We start from the raw sequence: 26,995 nt of genomic DNA, 5'->3' as shown, positions 1-26,995 counted from the left end.
CAGCCCGCGTTCCAGCTCCGGCACAGTAAAATATTCCGCCGCACCGCGTGCGCCATTGTTAAGCGTGCGGGGTGATGTCTGTTGCCTTCGTTGCTAACAAGCACCGGCTCTATGGCTCCATTGCAAAACGTGGCCCATCCCCACGCCAAACCCCAGCGCCCTCTCCCACGCTCACCACGCTCACACACCCACGTAATGACTCCCCTAGTAGAAGGCTGCCATATCTTGGTGTGCCCCCACGGTGCCAGTAGCAGGACACGGCCGTAGATAGAGTTTCCTGGGGAACCTCAGTCACCCTTGCCTTGGGCCCGGACAAGTGACAGAAACGCCCTAAAATGTCTTCTGCGAATCTCAGAAAGACCCCTCCAAACCTGAAGCGTTTCCACAGATTTTTGGCCACAAGAATAAAAAATTTCTTCCGCCGGAGGCATTTTTGGGCAAATTTCTGTCGAAAAGAAGGAAGATACGAGCACTGGCCACTTCTACACCAGCCTCCTCTCGTGCTCGGCATTTTAACACTGTACATTGCGTCCCCTGTCACTTGACTCTCTTAGGGGCACGCTCCATGGATCGCATGGCGGTCCGCTAGTGGGTGGTGGGCGCCACTCTTGGCGCCACTGGTTGGGGTTGGGCCGTTTCGGTCACCTTGTAATAGTCATTACGGTATTGACGCGCACCAAAATTAACGGCTCCGCCGCCAATCGCACAGAAACCGCAAAATCCGAAATGAAACCAGCCAAGGCAACCGACGTGAAGGACGGCGGCCAAGCAAGCGGGTCCCACTCGCGCACGGCCCTACGGGCCGGCCGTGTCCCCAGCCCAATACCTTTCCTATAGCATCTTATACCACACATAAGGTCATTAGAGTAACCCGGGAGCATTGAATCGAGCCGGGGCCGACCTCGAACATCTAAATGTCGCGTTCGCCAGGACACGCCATACCAGGCCAGACAGTAGCTTAACAACACCTGTGCATATATCTGTGTTGACGGCAATCGATCAAGCCCGAAAACAACGCCTATGTAGGATGTTGGCTTCGGTCAATTTCGCGACTTGAGCCTCGACGAGCACGTTTTAGCCTGCTGTCAAGCGCTATTGCTCCAACAGATTGCATGTAACATATACATGAAGTGGCGGAGTCTGTATCCCGCTCTGCATTTTTCTCGGGGCGACGTCTCCTGGCCTCCTCGGCGTGCGGGTTTGGCTGGGGAAACTGGCGGCTTCCTTGAAGGACAATCTACCAAGGGGTTTTGGTGCCATCCCGTGGGCGCCTCCCTGGGGACACGCTTTTTCCTGGAGTGGGACCCGCTTGCGGCCAAGCATCGTTTAGTATCGTTGCAGCCCTGCAGCCGACAGCTGACAGTAAGCGCAGGTGGCGCTCATCTCAGACATCCATAGCACCAAAGACTGCAGGTTCGTGAGGTTCCTAGACTGCCTGCTGTACGCGCGTGGCGGATGCTACGCTCGGCGGTGCAGTGCGCGCTCTGGGGCTGGCTGGGGCCAAGGCACCCCTGGGCCAAGGACTGGGGACCGCCGCACAGCACCCCGCCGCACGGGTCCCCGCAGCCCAACGTCCACGGCACGGCCAGCCGGAGTTCTAAGGGCCTTGTAGCGCGCGGATAAATCTTTGGGCGTTGGTTTAAGTGTTCCCACTTCCGGACTCACTGCTTCCCGGTCACTTGTGTGAAGAACACTTTCTTTTCTGCGCGCAAGCGTCGTTGCCCTGTCTTGAAGGAGGACTCGTCGATTTGTGGTATTATACTGCACACATGTGACGCCCAAACCGGTGCGGCTCTCACATGTTCAATACAGTTCGAGCAAGACGGCAAGCAAGACAGCCCCGCGTGACGACAAAATTCCTCATGATCGAATGCTTTTATTGACACTTGCCAATAACAATTCATAATGGAGCTGTTTCTCGTCAAAGCCGGTGACACACTTTAGAACCAATTATACAAAGTTCATGAACTCTCTAGGCGTCAAGAGCGATACAGCCATTCATCCACTGATTATTTGGCCTGCCTTGAGGCCCAACCGATGGGGGATGAGGCAGCCGCGGGACCTGGTGGCGACCACCAGCAGCACGGCTGGAGCGTCGGCGATTTTGCTTGGGACCGAAGGCGTCTCGTTGCCTTGAACGTGGGAGGCAAGTCCAGGCATAATGCCTATAGTTTCTCTTTTGCCTCATGGGATACCAGGGTCGGCGGTCGGCGGGAGTCAGCGGCATTGCGAATTCCCGCGCTCGTTTCTGCTAACGCCATACTTGCCTTGTGTATCGCAACACAGTATGAAATAGCTTCGCGCGTCTGGGGTGCGGTTTCAGTACAGCTCCCCTGTTTTCGCGCGTTTGCAGGTGGCGGGCCATCGTCGGGAGGCCCGGCTGCCGGCGGTGGACCCGCTGCGGCGGGTGCCAGTGGCGGGGCTGCGCTGGCTGCCGGGCACGATGACGATCCTGAAGAGCAAATGGATGAAGGCGATGAGCGAGACGGAGCAGCTACAGCAGGCCGGCAGTCCGGTGAAACCTGCATGGTGAGAGCGGTTGATTGCATTGATCACACTAGCTTTCATTTCATTGATGGAGTGCGTGGGATGGCTGGATTCTTCGCGGGCCTGCTGCGGGCAAGTCCACGCCTCAGTCACCAGGTGGCGTGTCTTGGTGCAGATCTGCAGGGGCGTTGTGTCGCACACCAGCACGTAAGATTCAGCTTCGTGTCATGCGCGCGGAAAAAGCAGTAATGCGTCACGCGCTCGAAGTGCCAGCACGCTCACTGCTGCTACAGCCGCATAACCGCAGCCGCTGCCGCTCCGGCCTTCTACATGCACGCACAAAAGTAGCCAATCATGGAATTGAAGCAGTTGACAGCTGATCGCCCTACCTACGTTGCGTGCTGCATGCGGCCTGGTAGGACACACGTGCTGGCCAGCAGCGGACTCCGTCAGCTTGCGGCTGCAGCAGTGCATGCCGCTCCGCCGCCTGTGCTCGCTGCATGCCAGTTGTTAGCCAGCCCTGCATTGCATGTAAAACACGCTAGTAACCTCGGTGGATGGAGCACAAGCAACCGCCACCAGATGCTGGAAGGCTGATGGGAGCAGATGGTGGGGGCGGGGTAGTCACGCACGCACTAGAACCGAACCCAAAACCAAGGTCAGGGTGCGCTGGGAAATCTTCCGTAGCAACGGCTGCTGGTCCGTTCAGCACTGTGCCAGTAGCTACAGAGTTATTTGGTGGTTGGTTGACACGCCGCAGCTGATAAAGCTGAAATGTGTGTAATGACTGCTGCTAGCTAGATAGCTTACTTCCGTGTATGTGAAGGCATACAGTACATACTGTACATGCATCGATCGTGCATGTGTGTACGTGTGACTACGTGCGTGTGTACCGTAGCGCCAGCAAGTTCTTTTCAGATGCTAAGTATCTGCTGGCCGCCCGGGATATGTAACTTTTTTGAATAACTTATCCTGTTCGGGCGTGGGTTCAAGTCGCATTTACCTGACACGCACATGCATAGGCTGCCGCCCATCCACGTAATGCCTCTCACTTAGCTTCTTTCCAAGCTTTTTGACCCATGCCTGATCCACGCTATGCTATCCCATACCCATACCGCCGCGTGCCGCATCTTAACCGCCATATCGCACCTACCACCCTCATAGCGAAACACACACGCACGCCGCACGCAGCCCTGACTGTGAATCGTACCCGAGGAACCTGGACACCCTCCCCCCTCCCCCTCCCAGCGCATGCACCCCCAGGATTTTTCCGCAGCTGCTGCTAAATGTTTTCATGTGGTTCGTGAATTACAATGATCATTTTTCAAACACTTTTCGACGCCCAAATATGAATATGAAAACTTCCTGGCGGTACGGCATATGCAGGTCAAGGACTGCCCTGCTGCGGACCTGTCACAAGGCAAGGCCTACTACCGGCGGTTCCGGATCTGCGAGAAGCACCTCAAAACACTGTCTCTGTGCATCGAGGGGAAGCCCAGCCGCTTCTGCCAACAGGTGAGAGGTGTAGATCAGTAGCGTTGCTGTATGCATGAATCACGCACGCGGCATGCACGTGGTACACGTGGCAGATAATAACATCTGCTACTGCTGCTGCCGTCATATTGTCGGCATATATACGTGCAGAACTGCGTGCAATTATTCATTACCTGACTTGTTCATGTGCGACATTTCAACATGTGCTGCATCCAGTGCGGTCGCTTCCATGTTGTCGAGGAATTTGAGGGCACCAAAAGGTAGGTATCAAGTGTAATTCATGAGTCATAACTAGCAGCAGTTGTAAAGAAATTATATATGTGCGCCCCACAAGACGGGGCGTGTCCTGAGGCGGGGGGGATGGGTGTGGGGGCCACGGGTTTCCCTGTAGGGTTCCCCAGTCCCCCGTACTTGCACGCAACGTATGGATGCATGTGCTGATAAGTTGTCGCTCGCTTGCTTTGCATACCTTGCGTGTGTGCAGGAGCTGCCGGAGAGCGCTGCTGACGCGGTTCTACAAACGTCGTAACTTGCCTGTTCCCGCCAACGCGCTGCCGGCCCCGCAGTGAGTAAAATAGTTTAAATGTGTTTACGGCTTTACATTCATACCGCGCCCTGCGCCTGTGCAATCAAGGCTCTGGGTAGTCAGCAGGGCGGGGATTACTTGCTTATTATACGGGATCAGGGTTAGATAGGTTGAAGTCGTTGTCAAGAGCTAGCAGCCTAGTACCGTATTGTCGTAAGTTTTGCTGCTGCTGGTTGCTGCTGCGTAAGGCCGCCTGCAGCAGTTACACAGCAGTTCGAATCGATCTATACCTTGCTGCACACCGTATGTATGCTAGTTAAGGAAATAGATCGGCTGGCGTTGGCCAATGCGCACTCACAGCAGTGAACATACACACAACATGCATGCATCGCTCGCCGCCGTCTTAATGTACACACACCGCAAGTGCGTTTTATAGTATGTATGTGCATGCGCCGTGCGTGCCAATGCAGAGACCCGTCGCCAGCTGCTGCCAAACCGCCAGGGGCTGCAGCAGCAGAGCCTCGGGACACGGTAAGACAAGACACACAGCGAGACGTGCAAACTTGCAAACTTTGCGCTTGATTGCAGTTCGTGTGATATATGCAGCACGCAGCTAGCAGCAGCGACATAATGCCTACGGCATAAAGTCGTACATGCATGCATGCACGCGCGCGCTCTTGCTTCAGGAATTACAGGCCTACCTACTGCTGAACACTCACCCCTGTTAGTTGCGCCACCGCCAGTTTGTCACCAGGGCCAAAGGCCGCGCGATGATTGTGCACGTGCGCTTCTGCTCACAGGGCGCAAAGTCCAAGAGCAAGGTCCGGTCATCATCATCAGCACTGAGCGGTGGCGGGCCAGATGCGGCTGATGGTGACACTAGCCAACAGCAGCAGCAGCGGCGAAAGCGCGGGAGGCCGCGTGCCCCGCCAATGGATGTTCGGGATCTAGCACCAGCAGACGAGGCTGCAGCAGGAGAGGTTGTGAGTTCAAGTCGCAGCACACACATGCGGGTTTCTAGCTTGGATCACACCTGTCTGCGTACGTGCATGCGCATGCTAGCTTGTTAGCTACGTGTGTGCGTGCTGCGTGCTGCATAATTGGCATCGCTGCAATGGTTGCGCAGGTCGTTTCTGTGTGCTGCAGTGCGCATGCATGCGGTATGTGCGCGTGCAATATGCATGTATGCGTACCGGGAATATCAACAACTAACTGAACTGCTGGTTCTGCGCACTACTGCAAATTTCTTCCATCTACCAACCCGCTGCAGATGGACGCCGGCGTGCGTGGTGTACGCGCGGGTGGTGCTGGCGGCGGCGGCTTGGGTGGCGGCGGCTTCGGTGGCAGCGGCGGTGGCAGCGGCGGTGGCAGCGGTGGTGGTGGCCTGCTGCCTCATCACCGCCGGTCGGAGGGCTCGAACAGCCCGAGCAGCAGCATGAGCGGCGGCAGCGAGGTAGCGGCTGCCGGCATGGGGGCGGCTGCGGCAGCCGCCGCGCCCAGGCGGAGTGCGGTGGAGGCCGCCGCCGCAGCGGGCACCAGCGGCAGCAGCAGAGCACACCGGGGCGCCGGCCAAGCGGCCTTGATGCCGACGGGGGCAGCAATACCATCGTCCATTGACGGCGCTGGTGTTGCTGCTGCTGCTGCAGTTGGCGTGGCCAGCAACTTGGATCCAACTATGGATCTCCGGGCTGCTGCTGCAGCGGTGACAGGGGGCATCGCTGGGATCGCCGGCGCCGCTGGTATGCCGCCGTACATGCGGTATCGCACGACGGTATTGCAGCAAGCCCAGCCGCAACAGCAGTCCATGCATCAAGAGCAGCAGCAATTGCTGCAACAGCAAATGCAGCAGCAACCCGGTACTTTGAGGCTGCTTCAGCACCAGCAGCAGCAGGCTGCTACTGGCGGCCATTCCAGCAGCGGCAGGGGCGGCGGTGCCGTGGGTGCTGCCGGAGTTATGCTCCTGCCTGCTGCTGCTGCAGGGGTTGCAGGCGGCAGTCCCGACGCTGCTGCCTCTGGTGCTGGCTTGGCATCGGGCACAGCAGCAGCCGACATGGGCGTTGGCCTCTGGTCGTCCGGGAGCAGCGGGCGCGGCGGCATCGCTGGCGGCGACTCGTCAACGTCTGTTGCGGAGCAAGCAATTTTGTTGGAACTGCTACAGCATCAAAGACAGCAGCAACAGCAGCAAGATGCTTCGATCCTGCGGCAAGCAGGCTTTGGCGGCGGCCTAGGCAGCGGTGCATTTGCCCGTGGCAGCGTTGGTACAGGCCCAGCAGGGGTACAGCCGGAGAGGAACGGGGCGGCGAACCCGCTGCAACGGCAGCAGCAACTGATGACTGCAGCAGGCGCGGACCCGGCTCTCAGCCAACACCTCTTTAGCCAGCAGCTGCAGCAGTCCTCCAGCGCCTTCCCAACCATGGACGAAGGCGGCGGCGCCACGCGGAGACTCCTGCTGTCCGCCTCCTCCTCACATGCTGCTTCTGCATCTGCTGGCGGCAGCGACGGCTCGGGCGGGCTCCGGGCCGCCCTGCTGCCAGGCGGCGACAGCAGCCTAAGCCGCCTGCAGCGGCACATCATGCTGCTGCATCAGCATCCCAGCGACGCCGCCAAGTCAGCAGCAGCAGCCGGAGCCGCGTCTGGTGCCGCCGCAAACAGCGGCAGCTATAGCAGGTGGCTGACACAACAGCGGCAAGACGCGAATATGGATGGCGTTGATGCCGCCGCCCGGCTGCTGCTGCAGGCCACTGCTGGGCAGGGTAGCGGCGGCATGGCGTCTGCTGGGGGCGGCGGCGGCGGCGCGGGAGGCCACTACACGCACAAGATGCCGGCGTATCAGACGTGGCAGGATTGGGGTGGCGGCATCGGTGCGGCAGGAAGCAGCGGCATGCGCAACGCAACACTGCTGGCAGCCGGTGCGGGTACAGCGATGGCGGGTGGTGGTGCCGGCGGCGGCGGCGGCGGTTCCCTGGGCTCCGCATCGGACCCCTTGGAAGAGGAGCTTCTCAGCATTGCAAAGGAGGTGCGTGCCCGGGCTTGGATGGTATTATTGCTACTGCAATACATGACCATGCGAGTACGCTACATACTGGAAATAGGTGCCCCGACCCGCACAAGCATCGCCAAACATGTGCTGTTGCGTGCTGTGTACCGTACGTGGGCGGTGTCGGAGTTGCACTGTTTCGGTTTCTTGGTACTGTACGCCGTCAATGACTGCATGGGTACTGCAGTATGCCGCGGTGATTATTTACGTCTGTGAGATTGGTGTTGACGAATGCGCCCACCCCATCGCCACAGTCGTCTCTGCAACTGAACATGGATCAAGACTTCCGCCACGTCCCCGGCGGCGGTGCGGGACCGCGTGCACTTGGTCTGCCGCACCATCACAAGCAGGTGAGCTGCTGACTTCAAAATTACATTCGCTGCTGGCAAATATCATTGATTCTACAGGCCGCTGAATTGAAATGTGGCAGATGGACGTGCGTAGATAGGCGCCTGCTATGTATATGATGATGTGCAGCTTTTAAGGGCTGGGCCGCTGATATATGTGGAAACGCAGTTCCTGCTTGGCGGCGGCGGAGCCCCCGACGTTGGTAGCGGTGGACGCAACATGGACATTAGCCTTCCGCAGTACCATTCGTTGCCGCAACTGCTGCCGCAAGTGCAGCAGTTGCAGCAGCTGCAGCAGCAGGGTGGCAGTGGAAGCCGGCGGCCAGACATCCTCAGCACGTCTGCTGACGGCGGCGGCGGGCGCCTCATCGTCACCATTCCTCCTGGAGCTCTGGCGGCGGCGGGCGCCGCTGCTGGCGACTTGAATTTCCAGGTGTTCACTACAGGAGGCGGCGGCGGCGGCGGCGGCGGCGGTAACGCAGGCGGCAGCGGCGGCCAGCCTGCTGCTACCACGGACCACGCTGATGCCGCCGGCGGCGCGACCGCCGCCGCTGCCGGCGGCATGGATTCTTCTCAGCAGCTGGATGCGAGCATGGGCATCGTGCCGAGGGGAGCGGCTGCTCGCGGCGGCGAGGGTTTGTATCCACATCATCAGCTGTCACACCCGCTGTCGCAGCAACTGCCTCAACACCAAAGGCTGTTGGGCCTGCCCCTGCTGCAGCAGCAGCAGCAGCAGCAGCAGCAGCAGCAGCAGGCCTTTGGCCGTCACAGCGCACCTGCTGCTGGCACAGCAGCAACAGGTGCCGGCGGCTCGTCTTCGGCTGCGCAGCTAGGCTCCCGCTACCTGCTGCAATCTGGCAGGGGCGCGGCCGCCGACGCACTCAGCGCGGTGCCAGCAGGCAGCAGCACAGCTGGCGGCACGGCATTGGGGTACCGACAGGGGGCCATGGGGGGCACCAACGCCCTGCTACAGCATATCAATCCGCTGCAGCAGATGCAACAGGTGCTTGCAGCTGGTGGCAGTGGCAGTAGTGGTAACTGGCAGCTGCAGCAGGCGGCAGCAGCCGCTGTCGGTCTTGCCGGGGGTGGCGGAGGGAAAGGCAGCGGCAGTCTGCGAGACGCCGCACAGAGCCTCCTAGGTACGTACCTGTGTGCGTGCACACATGCGTGCGTTGCCCAATGACGGAAGTTCATGACGTGTGGCAGCCTTGCTCGCTTTCGCCTGGCCTGGCCTTCCTCCTCTATCTCACCACCGTGTCATACACTACTGCTTCCACGCCCTGCCTCCACGCCCTGCTGCCTCCACGCCCGCCCTGCCTCCACGCCCTGCCTCCACGCCCTGCCTCCACGCCCGCCGCCCTGACTCCACGCCCTGACTCCACGCCCTGACTCCACGCCTGCCCGCCCATCAGGCCAAGGCGGCGCGCGTGCGGCCTACTCGCCGCCGGCTGGCATGTTGGAGCGCCTGAGCATCAAGCTGCACAACTGCCGGCCCGACCAGCTGCCGCCCGACCTGGCGGAGAGGCTGGTGCAGCTGCTGGCGAGCACAGACGCCAGTGTACAACAGGTGGGTGCTGGTTGTTCCTACTTGATCGAGATCAAGTGGGCGAGTGGTTGTGGCGATTGGGGGGCGGGGGCGGCGGGGCTAGCTGTGGGGGTGGGGGTAATGCGGAGGAAGGCGGCGGGAAATGCAGGGCGGGGCGCAGTGCGTGGGCGCAGTGGCCTCGCACACACGTGCACGCCGCCCTGGATGCAACGGCGGTAGGTGCTGCAGCCTCCGGGGTTGAGAGCGGGAGAGGTAGGGGGCGGCAGAGCGCAGGAACAGGAGCAAGCAGTGGGCGGTCGCGCGCCAAGCGGCGGTCAGTGACTCGTCCGGTCCTAATCGATTGGCCGGAAAACAGTTCGTGACAAACAAGCAACGGCAGGACCTACGAATAATGGGGTCTCTTATTACAACATGTTATGGGTTAGTTGCGATAGCCACGAGCGAGTAGTGTTAGTGTTGCATCAATAGCGGCGCAGCTGGTTCCGTGTGCGCTGACATCCCCTCACCTGCAACATCACCATGCTTGACCTCCTGCATTCATTGGGTCCGCCGCCGGTTTGCACGACAGGGCTTCGTGCGGCCTGGCTGCACGAACCTGATCATAGACCTCCTGTACGGAGACTGGGAGCGGCTGCTGGCAGGCCTGCTCCTGTCGCCGCCCGGCGCGGCGGGCGCAGCAGGCGGAGACGCAGACGACGGCGGCGCTCGCAGCGGCGTCGGGGCTGCGAGCGCCAGCAGCCCGCAAGCGGCAGCGAGCCACCTGGTGCGCTGTCTGCTCGGCAGCTATTCTTGCCAGTCGCAGGCGCAGGAATCTGAGCCCGCGGGGGCGGCATCCGGCGGCCCGTCGGCGGCGCCATCGAGTCTCGAGGCGCACGCGGCCCTGGAGGGCCGCATCCACGTGCAGCTGGGCAATCAGGTGGGAAGCAGCTAGGTGGCATGGCCATGCTTTGTGCGTCATCATGCATGCATGTATGGACACGGTGGGCTTAATTAATGCTACGAGGGCGGCTAGCAAGTCTTTAGCCTTGAGGAGTTTATTGGGCTGACATGGCTCTTTGGGGCGGCGGCGGAAACAGCAGCAAGCTTGGCGCCGCATCATTCGTGGATCTTGCGTGCGCTTCTCGCTCTTCCTTTTCGCAGCTGCTAGTGATCGACGGCTCGCACGTCCAGCTGCGGCGCCGAGCTGTTATGGTCCCGGCTGCTGTACCGCCCTGGGTGGACGGCTGCGGCTCTGGCGAGGGCAGCAGCACTGCCAGCTGCCCAGCAGACGGCAGCCGCTTTGTTGATAGGCAGCGGCGCCGCCCTGCTGCAACAACCTCATCAGGCCCGCGCTGGGCTAGGAGCAGCAGTAGCGACACGGCTGTGTCCTCTGCTGCCGGCGGCGGCGGCAGGTGCACCGCGTGGTCCGGCCCCGAGCTTGCCGGCGTGGCGCCAATGGCCGTGGTTGCAGGTGCGTGCGGCGGGTAGCTAGCTAAGTTAGATGTGTACCGCATGCAGGCAAACATACAATCAACAACAACAAGAGCAGTTACAGAAGTTCTATCACTTGTGAAACGCCTCTGCTGGCAATCAACGCACGACGTAGTCTGTGCTTGGCGGACGGCGCATGCAATTAATTCTTGCGTGCAACTACCTGCCGCGCGCTTACACAGGCCAGCCCTTCACGCTGGAGCTCGCGGGCCGCGGGCTGCAGCTGCCGGGCAGCTGCGTGCACGTGCGCTTCCGCGGCGGCCACCTGGACGCCCTGCCCGAGACCGGCACCAATGAAAACGCCGGCGACACCACCAGCTGCTGCTCCCTCACCGGCGCCATGGGCGATAACGGCGGCCTGCCCATGACGCTCCTGATGAGCAGCAGCGCCGCCACGAGCGCCGCCGGTGTAAAGGGCGGCAGCGGTGGTGGCGCCGGCGCCTGCGGCGGCAGCGGAGGCGGCGGCTTCAGCCTGGGCGCCCGCAGCAGCGCCACTGCCAGCACCGCCGCCGACGCCCCGGCCGCCGCCGACTCCGCCGGCCTGTCAGGAACGCCGCCCGCAGCGAAAGGAGCCGCCCCTGTGCTGCCGCAAGCACCTGCCGCCGCCGATGTCCTACAGCAGCAGCAGCCGCAGCACGCACCGCACTCGCAGCTAGATAGCCGCCTGCAGTTGCAGCCGCTGCTGATGGGTTGCCGGCAGCCACACGATGCCGCCGCTGCTGGCGGTGGCGGTGGCGGCAGGAGTGTCGCGGCCGCGGCGGAGGCCTCGTGCACTTTCCGGCCGCGTCAGGGACCCTCAGCGGCTGCTGCTGCGCCGCCGGCTGCTGTGGCTTCCGAGGGCATCCCTGCTGCGGCGCCTTCAGCAGTGCCCGCATCGGCGGCATCTGCTGCAGGTGCCGTTAGCCCGCATGCAGTGGAAAGCCCCGTCGGCGGCGTCGTGATCGGTGCCGCTGCTGTTGCTGTGTCGCTGCCGCCGGCGATCCTCCCTACTGCTACCGGATATGGCAGCGCGGCGGCAACCGTTCGTGCCGCCGCGCTGCCGGAGGGCCCCGCCCTTATGAGCAAAGGCGGAGGCAGTAGCTGCGTCCGGATGGCGGCGGGTGCGCGCCAGCAGCAGGTGGTGGGTGAAGGCAAGGTGGCATCAGCGCACAGGGCCCTCCCCATCGATGCTGTGGCGCACGATGTGGCGATGGGCGGAGCCGGCACGATTGCCACCGCCGGCTGTGTCAGCTATAACGAGGTCGATGGCGAAACGTTCAGTAGACCTTCCAACAGCGGCGATGGCTGGCTATCGCTGCAGCACCGCGGCGGCCGGCTCGGCGCCGCTGGCGAGCTCAGCAGGAGCGGTGGCGGAAGCCAGCGAAGCAGCAGCGGCGCCGAGGCGGCCTCCCTGCAGGGCAGTGCTTCTGCGCCGCCGCCACTCTGCGGCGGCAAGGCCACAGCGGCGCTGCTGCCAAGCAAGCACAGCAGCCTCGGCCTCATCAGTCGTGGCAGGAGCAGCAGTGCGCGCGAGCTGATGCGCACAGCAACAACCGGTGGCGGCAGGTGCACAGGCACTGCTGCTGCTGGCGGCATGCAGCTGCCAGTATCGCCCACGGCCGCCGCGCCGGACGGCGGAGCGCGAGGGCTGCTGCTGCTGGGCGAGGGCGAGGTGCCACCGCTGTCGGCATCACTTCTGCGGCCGCGGGCAGGCCTTGTAGGCCGGATGCTGGCGCCTCATATTCATCAGGCAGGTGGCGGCGGCGGCGGCGGCGGCGGTGGTGTGCCTGGCGTGGCGCGCAGCATGGCGGCTCTGGGTGTGGACGACACGATGAACGACATCCTGCAGGTGGGCACACTCCTGGCGCCGTCTCCCCGCCGGGGTCGTCGCACGTTCGTTGCAGCAGGCTCGGCAGATGGCGGCGGTGCTGTGGCGGCGGCGGTGGCTGGAGCGCGCGTGTTGATGCCGCACAGCAGCGGCGGCCGCGGTGGCGGCTGCGAGGCCAGCTCTCAGCGGGAGTGGGGCAGCGGCGACGGGCTGACAGCGGCGGAGAGCAGGGGCGCAGGAAGCGCAACGTCGCTGGCCAATCCGGCCGATAATGATGACGGCGGCAGCAGGGGCTGCTTCATGCCTTGGCCGGCAGCTGCAGCCAGCATCGGCGGCGGCAGTGACTATTGCCGTAGCCTCACAGGCCTGCCGCCCACCATGGCGGCTGCGGCCGACGTCCAGACGACCGCATTTGCCCACGCTGTGGCTCTCCGGAGGAACACGTGCGACGCGGCTGGCGGCGCTGGCGACAGGGCGACAGCGGCGCAACTGCCCGCCGAGCAGCCGCCGCGGCAGCACCCACTGACCAGCTACCAGCAGTGGCTGCTGGAACAACAGGCGGCGGCTGGCGGAGCAGTCGTGCTGCCAGAGACCGCTGCGAATGGTGACGGAAGCACCGCGGCTGCGGGTGTCATCAGTCGGACGTTGGTGTTTGCTCGTGCAGCTGGCAGCCGCAGCAGTAGCGCTGTCGCTGTCGCTGTCGCTAGCGCCGCCGCGGCAACCGCCGCCGGCTCCCCTGCATGCTCACAAACATCAGTGAGTCCTAGCTGCTTTTCAACCTGCGCAGAGGAGCAGCAGCCCGCTCAACTTCTGCCAGAATACTACTCCCTGCAGCAACCGGCGGGGAACGTGCATCTGCAGCACCAACACCAGAGTCCGGATGACGAGGTTTTGGTGCTGTTTGTGGAACCAGCAGAAAAGCCAGGCCTTGCAATGGTGGAGGTCGAATCAGCACGGGCGGCTCCATCCGCTACGCCGGCTGCAGCTGTGACCCACAGCGGCGGTCCCGCTGGCCGCAGCAGCAGCAGGGGCCACAATCCCCGCGACGGGATTGCGGCGGCGGTGGCAGCGGCTGCACGCGGCAGCAACGCCAGCAGCAATGGCAGCGATGGCAGCAGCGCGAGGGGTCTGCAGGGCGCGGTGGCCGGCGGCGAAATGACCGCCGGCGTACTGAGCGATTGGTGGCCGGTGGTGGTGGTGCCGGAGGCGGCGGCGCAGGCAGCGGCGGAGTTAAACCACATGCTTGCCGAGCAAGGCGAGGAATGGTAAGTGCTTACCATCCACGACAGATCCTTACTTCCTAGCAAATGTTCCGTCATTTGAACTTGAATGAGCGTGGGCTCTCCTTACCACCTGCCTTTGCACGATGATTGCGCAAATGGATCCATCCACAGGGTCCGTCATGTGGTGGTGGACCTAGGTCTAGTCTTGGAAGCGCTCGATCCAGATTCTGATGCGGAGCCGGAGCCGGAGCCTGCGGAACTATATTCATCTTACCGCACGCCTGCCACTGCGGCGTCAGGCCCTGAGCCTTCCCTGCCTGAGAGCCGCGCCGCCGCCGCCAGCGGCACAGTAGCGGAGCACGGCCTCAAGCAAGATACGAGCCCCAGCAGCGGCGGCTGCATCGCCAGCGGCTGGCAGCAGCAGCAGCAGCAGCAGCAGCAGCGGCACGACACAGAGTCGCCGGAGCACCCAGCAGCAGCCGCAGTGGCCGCTGCAGTCCCAACCACAGCTGCGGTAGCTGCTGCGGACCAAGTGCCCGCAGCAGGCCCAGCAGACAGCTGGTGTGCGGGAGAGCCTCTGCCGAGTCTGGTGGTCGGCGGGCTGCGGGAGCAGCAGCTGCTGCTGCCTGCTGCGTGCCCGGGGTTGCGGACGCTGGATCAGGTCACAGATCTGGAGTCCCTCCGCGCGCCATTGCCAGCGGCTGCAGCCGCAGCGGCAGCCTGCCGTATCAGCAACAAAGAGGCCGCAGCAGGCAGCGAGGGAGAGGTCCCGCTCTTGTTTGCTGATGATGTTGCCGCCGCAACGGGCAGTGCCAGCACCGGGCGCTGCGCCCTGAAAGTGGAAGGCCCGACAATCATTGGCGGCGGTGGCGGCGGCGGCGACAATGCGGTGTCATCAGGGGAGGAGGTGGTGGCGGCGGACCCCCAGCAGCAGGTGCAGCTGTCTGACCCGGGCGTCGGTACCCGCAAGCTCGGTGCGACCGTGGCGGCGCGCGCGGCTGCAGCGCTGCCGTCATCCAAGTCGGCGATCCGGCCCCACCAGGAGCAGCAGCAGCTGGAGTGCCTAACGCTGCTGCAGCAGCAGCAAACCATAGAGCCGGCTTCCGGGCAGCAGCAGGCAGCGCAGAGGCTGCTACAGCCGCCGGCAGTGTCGGCCCAGCCTTCCACCTCCACAACGGGCGCGCTGCTCGGGGGCTGGCCGGCCGGCGGCTGCGGCGGCTCGGAACGCTTTGAGCATTCTTCGTCCTTGCCCACGAGTGTCTTGCTCGGCGACCTCACTGCCACAGAGGCCGCAGCATTCATGGGCTTCACTGCTGCGAGCACCGAGCTGAAAGGCGTCGCTGGCGCCATCAGCGGTGGATGGCCCCCTGCAGCATTGCTGTGTCCCGTCACTGCTGGCACCAACACCAGCCGCCGCTCCACGGCGGCCACCGCCGCCGGCGGTACGCATGCTGCCGCCGTGCTGCTGGGGATTGCCACGTCCTCCGCATCCGCCGCCGCATCCGCCGCCGGCGGCATAGCAGATGAGCTTACGTCCGCATCAGGCCCTGCTGCTGCCCAGCTGTCAGCGGGCCTGTTGGCCGGCAGCGTGACGGCTGTGGAGGCGCGGCAGCAGCAGCAACAGCAGCAGCAACAACCATTAAAGCATGGCCTGCTGCCGTGTGGAGCCACGGTGGCGGCGGCTGAGGCAGCTGCAGCCGCGCCTGCTGCGGCAGGCAGCGGCGGCTGCAGCAGTGACGCCGCCACCGACCCCACCGTCAGGCTGCGGCAGCAGAGGCGGCAGCAGCGAGAGCAGTTGCGGCAGCGTGCCGACGCGCTTCTTGCCTTCTTTGCCGACAGGTGCGGCTGCTACTAGCTTGCTTGCACGTATTGGAGTAGCTGGCAACTTCCGTTCCACGGTTTTATTTGGCGCTGATGCAATTGCCGCTGCAACCCAGCTGCAACCCAGGTTTTCTGCGCCGCCGCCGCCTCCGAAACTACATGCTCCCTAGTTCACGTGACAACACCCGTTGCATCAACTTGCTTGCAGGGGCTACCCACATTGCGCCGGTCTTGTCCTAGCGTACCTGCTGCGGCGGGACGGCGTCAACCCGCAGCTCGCTGACGCAGTGGCCGGCTTCGCCTCACCGCTGGTGCCGCGTGACTGGCGCGGCGTTGCTGCTGCTGGTACTGCTGAGCCCGCCGCTGCGGCCGCCGCGGAACCTACATCGCCGCCGTCATCAGCAGAGCAATCGACAGCGTCAAGCCTCGCTCAATGCGCGGCAGTCGCAGGACCCGGAGCCAAGGAGCAGCTGCGCAGCAGGGGGGAGCGACAAGAGGCTCAGGAGGGGAAGGAGGTGGACGTGTTATCCGGGGCTTTTGCCCGGCTGTGTGCGCGCCTGCGGCTGCGGGCCGGCGGCGTGGGGCTGCTGCACCACGCGGTGCGGTCCGGCAGCCTGCAGCTCGTGGAGTGGGTGCTGGGAGCCAGCCGGGCAGCCGGAGCGCCCTTGGATGCGATGGAGCCTGCAGGTGTGTGTGGTATGTGTGCGTGCGTGTGTGTATGTGTGTGTGTTAAACAAAGAATCAAACGGAACAAAATTCCGCCATACACGCGCGCGCGTATGTGTATGTGTGTGTGTGCGTGTGTGTGGATGGACTTCTATCTGGTGCCTCGATGAGCTCGTGTGTGTGCGCGCGTGCAAAGCATGCACAGGCCGCCTTGATTGTACGCACGTGACATTTGACGGCCTCTCACACGCTCGTATGCTCCTTCATTCGTTGCTGTACGGTACGCACTTACGCACGCACAGGCCCGGCCGGCGTCATGCCGGTCCACCTGGCAGCGCTGCTTCCTGACGGCGACGCCTCAGCCTCCATTCTTAAGTCACTGATGCAACACACATCTGCGGCTGTGGCGTCAGCTACTGTCTCAGCCACCGCCGTCGCTCTGCAGGCTTCTGAGCAGCAGCAGGAGTACCAGCATGCGGGCAGCGGGCACACGCAGCAGGCGAGTCCGCAGCAGCGAGGCACGCAGCCTTCAGCTGCTGATGAGGAGCAGCCGGAGCAGCAGCAGCAAACGCACAGCCTGCAACAGGTGCCCGCCGACGCCCACATGCAGTCACAGCAACGGCAGGAGCAGAGGGTGCGCCTAGAGCAGCTGCTATCTGTCGGCAGGCCGCCTTTGCGCGACAGCTTCCTGACGGCCGCTGCCGCAGCCCGCGGCACACCCACCAGCAGCGCGGGCAACAGCAGCAACGGCAGCCGCCGCAGCGGCAGCGGCGGTCGTGCTCTGTGCCTACGTGCAATGTCGATGCAGCAACCTCCACACGTTGCGTCTGGCTCTGCCGGCGCCGCGACCGTTGCTCGCCTGGGCGCCGAGCTCGAGCGCTTGACGTCCGCCGCAAGCCCTGCTGCCGCCGCCTCGCCGCCTGCCAAGGCGTCGGGCGCTGACGCGGTCAGCAGCCGTGGCGACAGCTGCGCAACCGCACCAGCTGCTGCGGCGGCGGCAGCGGCAGGACGGTCTGCTGCCCTACTGGCGGCTGCAATGGAGTCCGCCAGCGGCGGCGGCGGTGGCCGCAGCAGGGGTGCTCGCGCGGCCGGCAGTCGCGGCATCAGGTGCAGCGCTGCGCAGCAGCCGGCGGCTTCAGTGCGCCCCGCTGCTGCAACCCCGCACCTCCATGCCAACGCCGTGGATGACACGGCCGTTGCCGCCGCCGCCACCCGCCAGCAGCGTACGCCTGCTGCTGGGAGCCCGGTCACCGCCGCCGTCGCTTCCAGCGGTGTAGGCCTCAGCCGCCGCGTGGGCGGCGCAGAAGCGTGTGACGCCCCGACGCGCGGCGGAGTAGATAATAATAAGGATGCCGCAGCAGCAGCTGATCAGGATGGGCACGCAGCAACGCCAGCAGCAGCAGCAGCTGCAGCCGACAGCGCACGTGGGCTTCGCGTGGGTGGTAGAGCCCCAGCAGTCCGCAGGCTTGACTGCTGGCTTCTGCCGGCGGTTGCCGTCATGGTGCTGGGCTTGCTCGTTACAGCCGCGGGTGGCGCCGGCGGGTTGAGCCAGGGTACAGCTGCTCTAACTGGTTTGGAGCTGCTGGCGGCCATGGCATCAATGCTGGCGTAAACAAACAAAGCAGGCGTACGCCAAGAGCTGCAGAAGGAAGGAGGATCTGCAGAAAGCACACGGGCTGGTTGTGCGCAATGTCAGCACGCAGAGGTCAGTTATGGCTTGACCTGCTGGCTGCTGGCTAGCCAGCAGTTGTGCACAGCTGCTTGCCATGGGAAAGTATGTTACATTGTATGTTGCGGTCCTGATGGGGCTGCCGCTGATTTAGCCGGTCACACAGCGGAAGTGTGGACGTTAGTTTGGTTACAATGCATGGGCCGGAGAGCGAGATGCCTTGTGTGTGTGTATCTGGGCAATGGAGAGAGGCTGCGTTGGTTTAAAAATGGGGCCGGATGGGATCGGAGGTGAAATGTAGCACGGTGCAATCAACGTACGTCTACTTCGCCGAACTGGCGGAACGGGGACATCCCACATGCCACCTCAGCACGCTACATCACGCATGCACCCCACACCTCTACATTTGCAGTCACGCATGAGACCTTCCGGCGGCGGCAGATGGCACAAGGCGGCGGCGGTGGTTGTGTGCATGCTCAAGTACTAAGAGCTCCAAGCATGGCGGCAGTGAATGCATTATGCCCCGTATGTTTTACTCTATCTTACATCTGGATGCTGGCAGATCAATCTCGCTCGGTTAGTTGTTGACATGCGTGTGGCCACGCACGAAGGTGTGACCAATCGTCATCCGATCCTGCGTTCACGTTCAATAAGCCCAAAACAAATGCCTGTGCAACATGCAATCTCTGTCGCTTCAGCAGCATGGATGGTCTGCGAGGTAGGCTGGGTTGCCCTTTGCATGGAAGCCGGGAGGTGCGTGGATGGCAATGCAAGAGGCTGCGCGGCCATCTAGTCCGCTTTTAGTTAGTTGCTGATTAGGTTAAGCTTGCATGCGGTCCTTCAACGTCATGGGCATACCACCTCGCACAAGGCATGGCCTGTGGGGGATTCATTGCAAGAACATGTTCAATGCAAACATAACCGTGGGAGTGAGTTCAAGTACCGTACCTTATGATGGGGCCACAAACGTGGTCAATGTGAAGCCCAAAGAGAAGCAATGCATGCCAGCCATGAGCACCAGGGCCGCTCGGTCTCATCTTACTATATGCATCTATGCAAGCGTATCCGTTCTGCATGTACGCCGCGTTTGGGCGGAAAGGTTGCCGTCGAGGTAGTCGAAGGCTTATGGCTGGTTGATTGGGTCTCATGCTTACTTGGCACAGTAACTTGGCTGGCAGCCGTGCACACGTTGAGCTCACCTGTTGAGCTCACGGTGTTGCGATGCAATACGTACGATAGATGGATTCAGTGCACTCTGTTGTCCAGCCATACGCCCATGCATGGGCCAAGTGAACCGTCAGCGGTGCGACGCCCCCAGCACTTGGTGGCACGAAGTAATAATAAGGTAGGAGGGTTATGTATGCCCAAGACTGTCCGTACTGTGTACGTGCACGTGTCTACCCATTCCATAGTCGCAGTTCTGCTGAAGTATAAAACAGTGAGGCTAATTCGCGCGCGGCGGTGGCACTCCCATTTGTACGTAGTTGCCACGAGCGCCGTGCGTAACAGGAGTGTCGACTTGTGTGCTGCTGTTTCGCGATATGTGTGGACGGTAGTCGCAGACGGTGCACGAACTGTAAGTACGCATGGATGTGCGGGCTCAAGACAATTACGGTAAGAGCATGCCAAGCAAGCCGCAAATGCTGGGCGATGGCGCAAGCGCGCAACGTTTCCACGTGTACATGGCAAAGTTGAAATAGCGACGCGCACCCAAGCAAGTGTGTCTGAGTTGAAGCGTGCACGGGCAGTGCGATATGTGTGTCATAAGTGTGCGTCAGATGGGGCTCGTACGTGACGTTAGCGGGGCGCGGAGGCGCGGAGGCGCAAGCGTGTGCTGCTGCAATTCTCATTTGCGCGGGGCCTTGTGCATTTGCTCGCATGCTCAATTGAATGTATGTTCAGGCGCGATGATTAGCTACGACGTTTGACAGCGGCGGCGGAACAAGGCTACCGCGCGCGCACATCGCGTAACATCCGAACACCTTCCCATATGATTACCGGTATGCGCTTCTGCCGCCCTGGAGAAACACCGTCGCGGGACTTGGATGTTGGGCATAAGTGGCTGTGGAAGGATGCCGGCATACATAGCCATAAAGTAAATTTAGATATACGCGTTGTTAGGGCGTACGGGCGTGTGGCTGCGCCTGTTTCTGGTGCAAGTGCTATTCTTGGCTCAGGTCCGCTGCGGACTGCAAGTAAGCTGCAATTGGTGATGGTGTTGTTGCGAACATAAAGGAGAGGGCACACGGGTCACAGGCATCTTGCAAGCCACCCTCGCCGGCGGACTGTCACCCGCTGTCACTGCCCAGAGGAACCGGGCGAATAAGGGATGTGAGGATGTCATACCGCATGCATGTGTGAACAACAGGAGACTGTTTGAGTGTAACGGGATGGAGATGGAGTGCAGAGAACGCGGCGGTGAAGAGCGAAGTGGCTTGGTGGGGCGCAGGGCGGGGCCCTAGTGAGGGGCACGTCTACTAGAAAGGGCAATCTCGTTGGAAATAGGGTGCTTTGCAGCTTTGCGGGGGCGGTGCTGCCCTGGTGCTTTGTGCGTGTGCGTGTCGGCCGTGCGGGCGTGCGGCTCCCATGTGTGCCGCTACATGCGCGGCCTCTAACTGCTGCAAGTTGTGCAGGGCGGCCGAAGGGAAGGAGGTCCAGAATCTTTGACGGGCATGTAAATTTGCTCGTTGTTGGTTTGGTCGTTTTGACGAGCGAGCGAGTTGCATGCAACGCTTTGTAGGGATCACAGAAGGAGGGCTGCTGGCTTTGTCAGGGCATCCCTCTGCCCAAGTCGCTAGGAGGCGGCTGCTGCTAGGAGGCGGCTGCTAGGAGGCGGCTGCTAGGAGGCGGCTGCTGCTAGGAGGTGGCGGAAGCCCGGGGGTCGCGGGAGGCAGGGGCGGTGCAGCCAGCCGCCGCTGGGGCGGTGCGCGGTCCCGACGTACGTCCCAAGCCACGAACCCGTAGAAAGGACCGTGCCGCTTACCCACCACGCACTCTGCAAGTCCCCATTGCTTACTCTGTATACAGCTGATCCCCAGGCTCATCACTAATTTCACACCGCTGTGACATGCAAAGGTGGACATGGCCAACTGGCGCCGCATCATGTGAGGATGTCGAGTGTCACGGATTGTGCCCGTTTCTGCCTCCAGCACAAAAAGATAAGGCCCTACTTATAGTAACGCGAATAGCGTAGCGCGCTCGCGTGCGATGTACTTGGCCATGAGCTGCTGCATGTTGCACTGCATTCGTAGCAAGTTCTCCTGGCGGGATGTGGCCCACATTAATACACAACACACCCGTAAGCACTCTTGCTGGTATAATATTACAGATGTAGCGTGGGTACCACTATCAGTCCAAATTTCAAGAAAGAGACAGCCCATGGACAACACCACTCGATCATAGCGTATGACAAGTGGAAACGTTTGCTCCTGATATCGCTAGTTGTACTTGAGAGCGCGGGCAAGGTTTGGCAGGGGCCCGGCTGTTTCACGCTGGGCCCCACCGAGGTATTATGCAAAGGCCAAGATCTATAAAATGCAATAAGTTATTTCAGCTCTTGGTGGCGACGTGGCTCGTCGTTGTGCTCGGAGTCAGTAATGGCGCTCCAGCGGCCCGGCCTCGCGCCCGGCACACGTGCATTCCGGAGGCAAACATCGCCAAGATGTTGGGACACCATCCCGATTGCGTTGAGCTCATAGGTCAGTCGAAGCTCGAGTCCACTCGAACGGTTGGCTGAGCGAGTGCCACTCACCGTGTGCCCGGCGTCCTTCGTTTTAAGAGACGGTTAGCGGGGCGCATGACATGGTTGCTATGTCAGGGGCTGTGCGTGGCAGGCTATGCGGCGGTCGGGCGGTGTCTCCAGGCGGCATGGGACACTTGGCGGGGGCCTGTTGTGTTCGTGCCCACGCTGTCTTGGGCGTGCGCCCGGTGTCCACTCCGTTCCGTCCCTACGGCCTGCCCTGCACACTGGCACACCGCTGCCACGCCACCTGCACATTCGAACATACGCGACTGCAGATGGCCCAACCTGCACGGAGGAGAGCGTGCGGGATGATGGCTGCGAGGACCTGCGCGTTCGCAACTTCACCTCATGTGGGTCAGTGGTGTACAATGAGGTGGAGGACCCAGAAACGAGCGGCAGCAGCGCAGCTGCCGCGGCACTAGCAGCAGCCGGCATTGCAGCGGCGGCTGGGGGCACACGCACCTTCTCTCATTGCGGGTACGGGGCTAGGCCTGCTGGCTGGCCCTGCAACGCCGCCCGCTTGCCGCCGGGTGGCAAGGCCGCGCCTGTAGACCAGCATAGGACCAATGCGCAACAGCGGCAACAGCAACAGCAGCAGCAGGAGTCTCTGTACGTGTGCGGCGGGGGCAGCCTGCGCGGCATGTGCATACCGGCGGGCTCGGACGCGCCCGAGCACGAGCAGTGCGTGCAGTCGGCATGCGAGAAGGGCCTGTGCGCGTTGCCGGTGAGGGGTTGGGTTGGGGCTGAGGGCGCTGGGGGCCAGCTGTAGCTAGGCGGCAGGCTGTAGGTGCAGCAGGTGCTGATGATATCACGGCACAGCATGGCACAGCACGGCACGGCGGCGCCTCGGCGGGGTTGCTGGATGGGCTCCATCCCGGATTTGGATCTCCACGACGTTTCCATGCACCTGGGAGACTTGGTCCTGACTCCTAGCACACGTGGCCTGCATGCAGGTGCCCGTGAATGAGGGTGGCACCTGTGAGCCGCCCGGCCCCGCGCCGCCGTCGAACGAGTGCCAGCAGCGCGTGTGCCGCGGCGGGCGCTGCCTGCTGGAGTCCCTGCCGGACACCTCACCCTGCGGGCCTCCGCCGGGGCCGTGCGGGGAGCACCACTGCATGGCGGGGGCGTGTGTGCTGGCGGCGGAGGAGGACGGGGTCATCTGCGGACCCAGCTCCGCGTGTGCGGACCAGGTGGGGGGGCATGGTGTGTATGTGTGTCCCTGTGCGTAGGAGCGCGGCGGGCGGGCAGTGCGTGGGCGGGTGGGGAGCGTGTGTCAAAGCAGCTGGCTGTGGTTGCAAGAGACAGCTGCCCACTATGGGGGCAACAGGTTTGCAGACCAGGAGGAAGCGGTAGCGCATACCAGTGGTCGCAGTCGGTGCTGCTGCGCGCGGCGCGCGGCCGGTTCCGACACGTCATTCATTACGGTAGAGCGCGTGGCCGTCCGCCGTATGCTGCTGTGTTGTTGATCGCCTGCACACCTGCCGCCGCATCTGCAGGTCTGTCACAAGGGGCAGTGCGTGGAGGAGCGGCGGCCCGACGGCAAGGTGGGGCCCTCGGGCAGCATTTCGCCTGTTTTGCTTCGGCCTGCTGTTGCCTCAGGAAGCGCATGCATCGCTGCTGACAGCATGTCGCTAACGGGGTCGTGCACGTTTGCCCTGTTGCGCCCGGCCTGTGTGTCTGCAGCTATGCTGGCACGTGCCCGGGGACTGCCCGCGCACGTGCGTCGCCGGCAAGTGTGTGCCGTGCAGCTGCGGTCCCGCGTACGCCTTCTGGGCAGGTGGGCGCATGCGCGGCGCGGGTCAGGCGAAGGTGTGGGTGTACGGTGCTTCTGACGTTGCTAATGGGTCATCGCCGCCCTGGACCCTGGTCCTGGCCTCGCACGCTCGGCTGGTAACTGGTGGGCATGCCTCTGAAATCTCCGGCACCGCCCGCAGGCCGACAATGGGTTCCTGGCTTCCAATGGACGCCGTTCGCAGAGGACTTGTCCGACAACAGGTAGGAGCAGGGCAGGGCCCACATTGCCAGCCAAGCAAGAAGCCAGCGGGCTTCACATTACACAGCAGCAGCTTGATGCTGGCTCTCGACGGCAGTGACATTGTCAGCAGGGCCTGTGGCGGTCAGCGGTGACGGCAGAGCGTCGCTCCAAACCAGGCCATCCCTTATCCCAGCAGCGCCGCCCTCCTCCTCAAGCGCCAAAACCACCACAACCCTGTGACCAGCCGCATCCAAGCCCCGCCCATGCACCGCCAAAACCGCCCGACTCCCCCAAAACCGTACTGCCCCGTGCGTGCCCCTGTACCGCAGCTACGGCGGTTACTTCAACCTGCTGGCTGAGGAGCTGGACATTCCGCCCATCCAGCTGCCGTACGACGGAGAGTACGACAGTGCGTCCCGCTACGCCGCCGAGAGCGCCATCGTGGTGTGCAGCCGCTGCCGTCTCAACATGGCCCTGCAGCCAGGACCCAACATGGTGCAGGTGGGGCCACGCGGGGGTTAGGCGCTCCGTGGAAGGCGGAATGGATCAGTCGGAAGGCAGGGCAAGAGGCGTGGGCACGGCTGCGGCGTTGATGCGGGGTGGCGTGCAGGAATGGGGCAGGGGCAGCCGCTCGGTGGGCATGCTGGATCAGGGCGAGCGGCATTACACTTGTACATGCTCAAGCCGCCATGCGCGCACCCACCACCACCACCAACACCATCACCATTGCTCTCCACCCAACCTCACCTCCTGTGTCTTACCCGTGTGGCCTTGATTCACCTCACCGCTCTGCAGGACGGCGCGGTGCTGACTGGCTCCGTGGGACTGGCGGCCAGGTGTGTAACCCCGTGTGCGTCCTGTGCCCCGTGTGCCCGGGTAAGGAGGGAGGACATCCCGACCGACGTACCGGCACTCGTAGCATCACCCTCTCCAGAGGCCTGGCCCAACACCCAGCCCCGCCTTCCCATCTGCCTACCTGCGCACCACCCAAGTCTCACGCGTATGTTGGTAACAACCCCTCCTCGCCCCCCCTGCCTCCGCCACCGCCTCAGCCCTGTGCGCGGCGGCACCTACGTGACGCTGGATGTGGTGATGTACCCCAACCTCACACACCAGCACCTGCTGCTAGGCTACCACCCCTGGGCCTCAGTCATGCCGCCGCCGCTCACCACGCCGCATAGGTAGGGGAGAGGGAGGGGATTAACTTTGAACCAATCCCGTAAGGAAGTAGTTGCGCTGCAAGGAGAAACTGCAGCCGCATATGCGAGCTGTGGTACATTACATAGGTAGTCGGGCGGGCTTGGGAGGGGAACAGGGAGAGGGATAGGAACAGGGAAAGCGAGAGGAACAGGGAGATGCAGAGGCAGAGGGGATCGGCCACAGGCGCATGGCACAAAAGTGTTGGTACTCAGCGCTGCCGGAGGGGCGGGTCTCACGGGCGGGTCTGTACCGACTTCTACGCTCGCGACAATAACGCGCATTTATCGCCTAGCCACGCCTGCACCTCTGTGCCCCTTCGGCCATTTCGTTCCCTTTCCCGCCCCCAGGTGGGGCGACCTCAGCGGTAGCCGCACGGGCCTGTACGCGCGGGCACCGCCCGCCACCAGCGCCGCGGCGGGGGACCGCGTGGACCCCAGCCTGGGCCGCGGCCTGCTGCCTCAGCCCATGCGCCACCACTCCGCCTGGGCCTTCGTGCGGCGGCGGCCCGCGCACTGGGGCTTCACCACGCAGGAGCAGGTGCGGCGCGAACAGCACCGGCAGTAGCAGCAACGATGCTGTTCGGGTGGGCCCGAGAGCGCCGGGCGGGGACCGCATGCCTGCTGGAGGATTGAGTCGCTTGTCCCCGCACATAGAGCCTTGGCGGCGGCCCCTCGCCCACGCGCCGGCCGGGCCCCCGCCGGCCCCCTCTCATGCCACTTTTCCGGCACCGCCACTTTCGACCCCACCTGCCCACATTCACGACCCTGCCGCGCCGTTTCAACATCGCCTGCAGTCTAACTCCTCCGCCTGGATCACCCCGGTCCACCGCCCGCCCGCAGGTCCGCTCCGTGTTCGTTGGCCTTCATCTGCTCGTGGCCAGCTGCACCCGGTCCTCGCCACTCATGGCTTCGTCCAAGAGCAGCAGTAGCAGCAGTAGCAGCAGCAGCAGTAGCAGCAGTAGCGGTAGCCGCAGTGGCGGAAGCAGTGGCTCTAGCGGTAGCAGTGGCAATGCCAGTGGCAGTGCCGGTCGTAGTGCCCCGGGTGGCAATACCAAGGGCGGCGGTGCTGGTTCCGCCGCTGTGGGTGTGCCGCCGGAGGCAGTGGGGCCGGGGGCAAGGGAGGGTGGCGGCAGAGTTGATTCGGTGGCGGAAGCGCTCGGCAGCAAGGGCGGCATAGGTCCCCGGGGTGGAGCAGGGTCTGGCGCTAGCAAGGTAGTGGAGGCTGCTGACAGGGCGGCGGGGGCTGTTGCGTCAGCAGGGCAAGGAGGCGAGGCGGCAGAAGCCGGGACACAGGGCGCGGCGGAGCAGGCGGGTGGGAGCGGGCGGCGGACGCGGTTTGGCGCCACGGCCCCTGCTGCTGGTGTGTAAGGTGGCGCAATGTGAGCAAGGGCATTCCAGTATGCCTTTGCTGGGATGCAGGTCTAGACTTCGTCTGGGTGGTGAATGGACCGGTTGTCAGGGCGGTCAAAAGCTCATGTGACAGTGTGGCGGGAAGCGCTGGCAGGATGTTTTGGAGGGTCCGCTATGGCTTGTCCGACGGCAGTGGGCTGGCTGTGGTGGTGATTAAGATCAAGGCCGGTAGCTTGTCAGCTCGCACAAGACTGATATTTCCAATGCCGACCTTACAAACGGAAGTAGTTGAGCTCGGGAACCCTTCTGACGTGTGAATGTGAATGTCGCGCCATGCAAACAGGTGCCGACGAGAGTCGCTTAGCTAGGCGGCCTGTCCAGGCGTCACCACGGGTTCCCGTCTGTTACACAACCTTGCACGTGCATGCTCCCGTGTTGCGCATGTATGGGCACGTTGGCATGGTGCGTGTCAGCGTGTGGAACCTTTGAGTGGCCGTGTTAGGTTGGCGTTTTCCTATCAACCCGCCCCGTCCACACCTCATCCACGCCTTCAAATCTAAACCGTATGAGCTGCATCGCATGAGCTCCGCTTCCCCTATGTATCGAGTCGCCTGAGGCGACCTAATGTGTACCATA

The 26,995-nt window shown here is 62.9% G+C and overlaps 2 protein-coding genes across 2 annotated transcripts; both read left to right on the top strand.

The window, feature by feature from the left end:
- The first annotated feature begins 1,649 nt into the window (after window positions 1-1,649).
- On the top strand, window positions 1,650-20,885 carry CHLRE_10g433350v5 (uncharacterized protein). The gene is made up of 17 exons (XM_043066678.1): window positions 1,650-2,146; window positions 2,354-2,529; window positions 3,874-4,002; window positions 4,198-4,241; window positions 4,466-4,546; window positions 4,978-5,038; window positions 5,308-5,490; window positions 5,778-7,523; window positions 7,799-7,894; window positions 8,061-9,030; window positions 9,304-9,458; window positions 10,006-10,353; window positions 10,578-10,887; window positions 11,090-13,979; window positions 14,109-15,776; window positions 15,967-16,445; window positions 16,727-20,885. The coding sequence occupies exons 1-17, from the start codon at window positions 2,038-2,040 to the stop codon at window positions 18,034-18,036; spliced, it is 10,755 nt and encodes a 3,584-aa protein (XP_042920075.1). The 5' UTR covers window positions 1,650-2,037; the 3' UTR covers window positions 18,037-20,885.
- A 254-nt stretch (window positions 20,886-21,139) lies between these two features.
- CHLRE_10g433300v5 (uncharacterized protein) lies at window positions 21,140-26,995 on the top strand. Its single transcript, XM_001702428.2, has 11 exons — window positions 21,140-21,791; window positions 22,111-22,559; window positions 22,789-23,025; window positions 23,332-23,379; window positions 23,519-23,612; window positions 23,770-23,830; window positions 24,140-24,311; window positions 24,606-24,646; window positions 24,863-24,991; window positions 25,358-25,547; window positions 25,850-26,995. Exons 1-11 carry the CDS (start codon window positions 21,755-21,757, stop codon window positions 26,375-26,377), a joined length of 1,986 nt encoding a protein of 661 aa, XP_001702480.2. The 5' UTR covers window positions 21,140-21,754; the 3' UTR covers window positions 26,378-26,995.

The sequence above is a fragment of the Chlamydomonas reinhardtii genome, chromosome 10 (genome assembly GCF_000002595.2).
Source record: "Chlamydomonas reinhardtii strain CC-503 cw92 mt+ chromosome 10, whole genome shotgun sequence".
Classification (NCBI taxonomy): Eukaryota; Viridiplantae; Chlorophyta; class Chlorophyceae; order Chlamydomonadales; family Chlamydomonadaceae; genus Chlamydomonas; species Chlamydomonas reinhardtii.
Note: the sequence above shows the minus strand (reverse complement) of the source record. Positions and strands in the feature narration are given on the sequence as shown.

Bases quoted from the DNA above. Each gene is read 5' to 3' on its own strand.
- CHLRE_10g433300v5 (XM_001702428.2), top strand. From the start codon at position 21,755: ATGTTGGGACACCATCCCGATTGCGTTGAGCTCATAG. The intron at 21,792-22,110 runs GTCAGTCGAAGC...ACGCGACTGCAG, and splicing joins CGATTGCGTTGAGCTCATAG to ATGGCCCAACCTGCACGGAG. The intron at 24,992-25,357 runs GTAGGGGAGAGG...TCCCGCCCCCAG, and splicing joins CCGCTCACCACGCCGCATAG to GTGGGGCGACCTCAGCGGTA.
- CHLRE_10g433350v5 (XM_043066678.1), top strand. From the start codon at position 2,038: ATGGGGGATGAGGCAGCCGCGGGACCTGGTGGCGACCACCAGCAGCAC. The intron at 9,459-10,005 runs GTGGGTGCTGGT...TTTGCACGACAG, and splicing joins CAGACGCCAGTGTACAACAG to GGCTTCGTGCGGCCTGGCTG. The intron at 16,446-16,726 runs GTGTGTGTGGTA...ACGCACGCACAG, and splicing joins GGATGCGATGGAGCCTGCAG to GCCCGGCCGGCGTCATGCCG.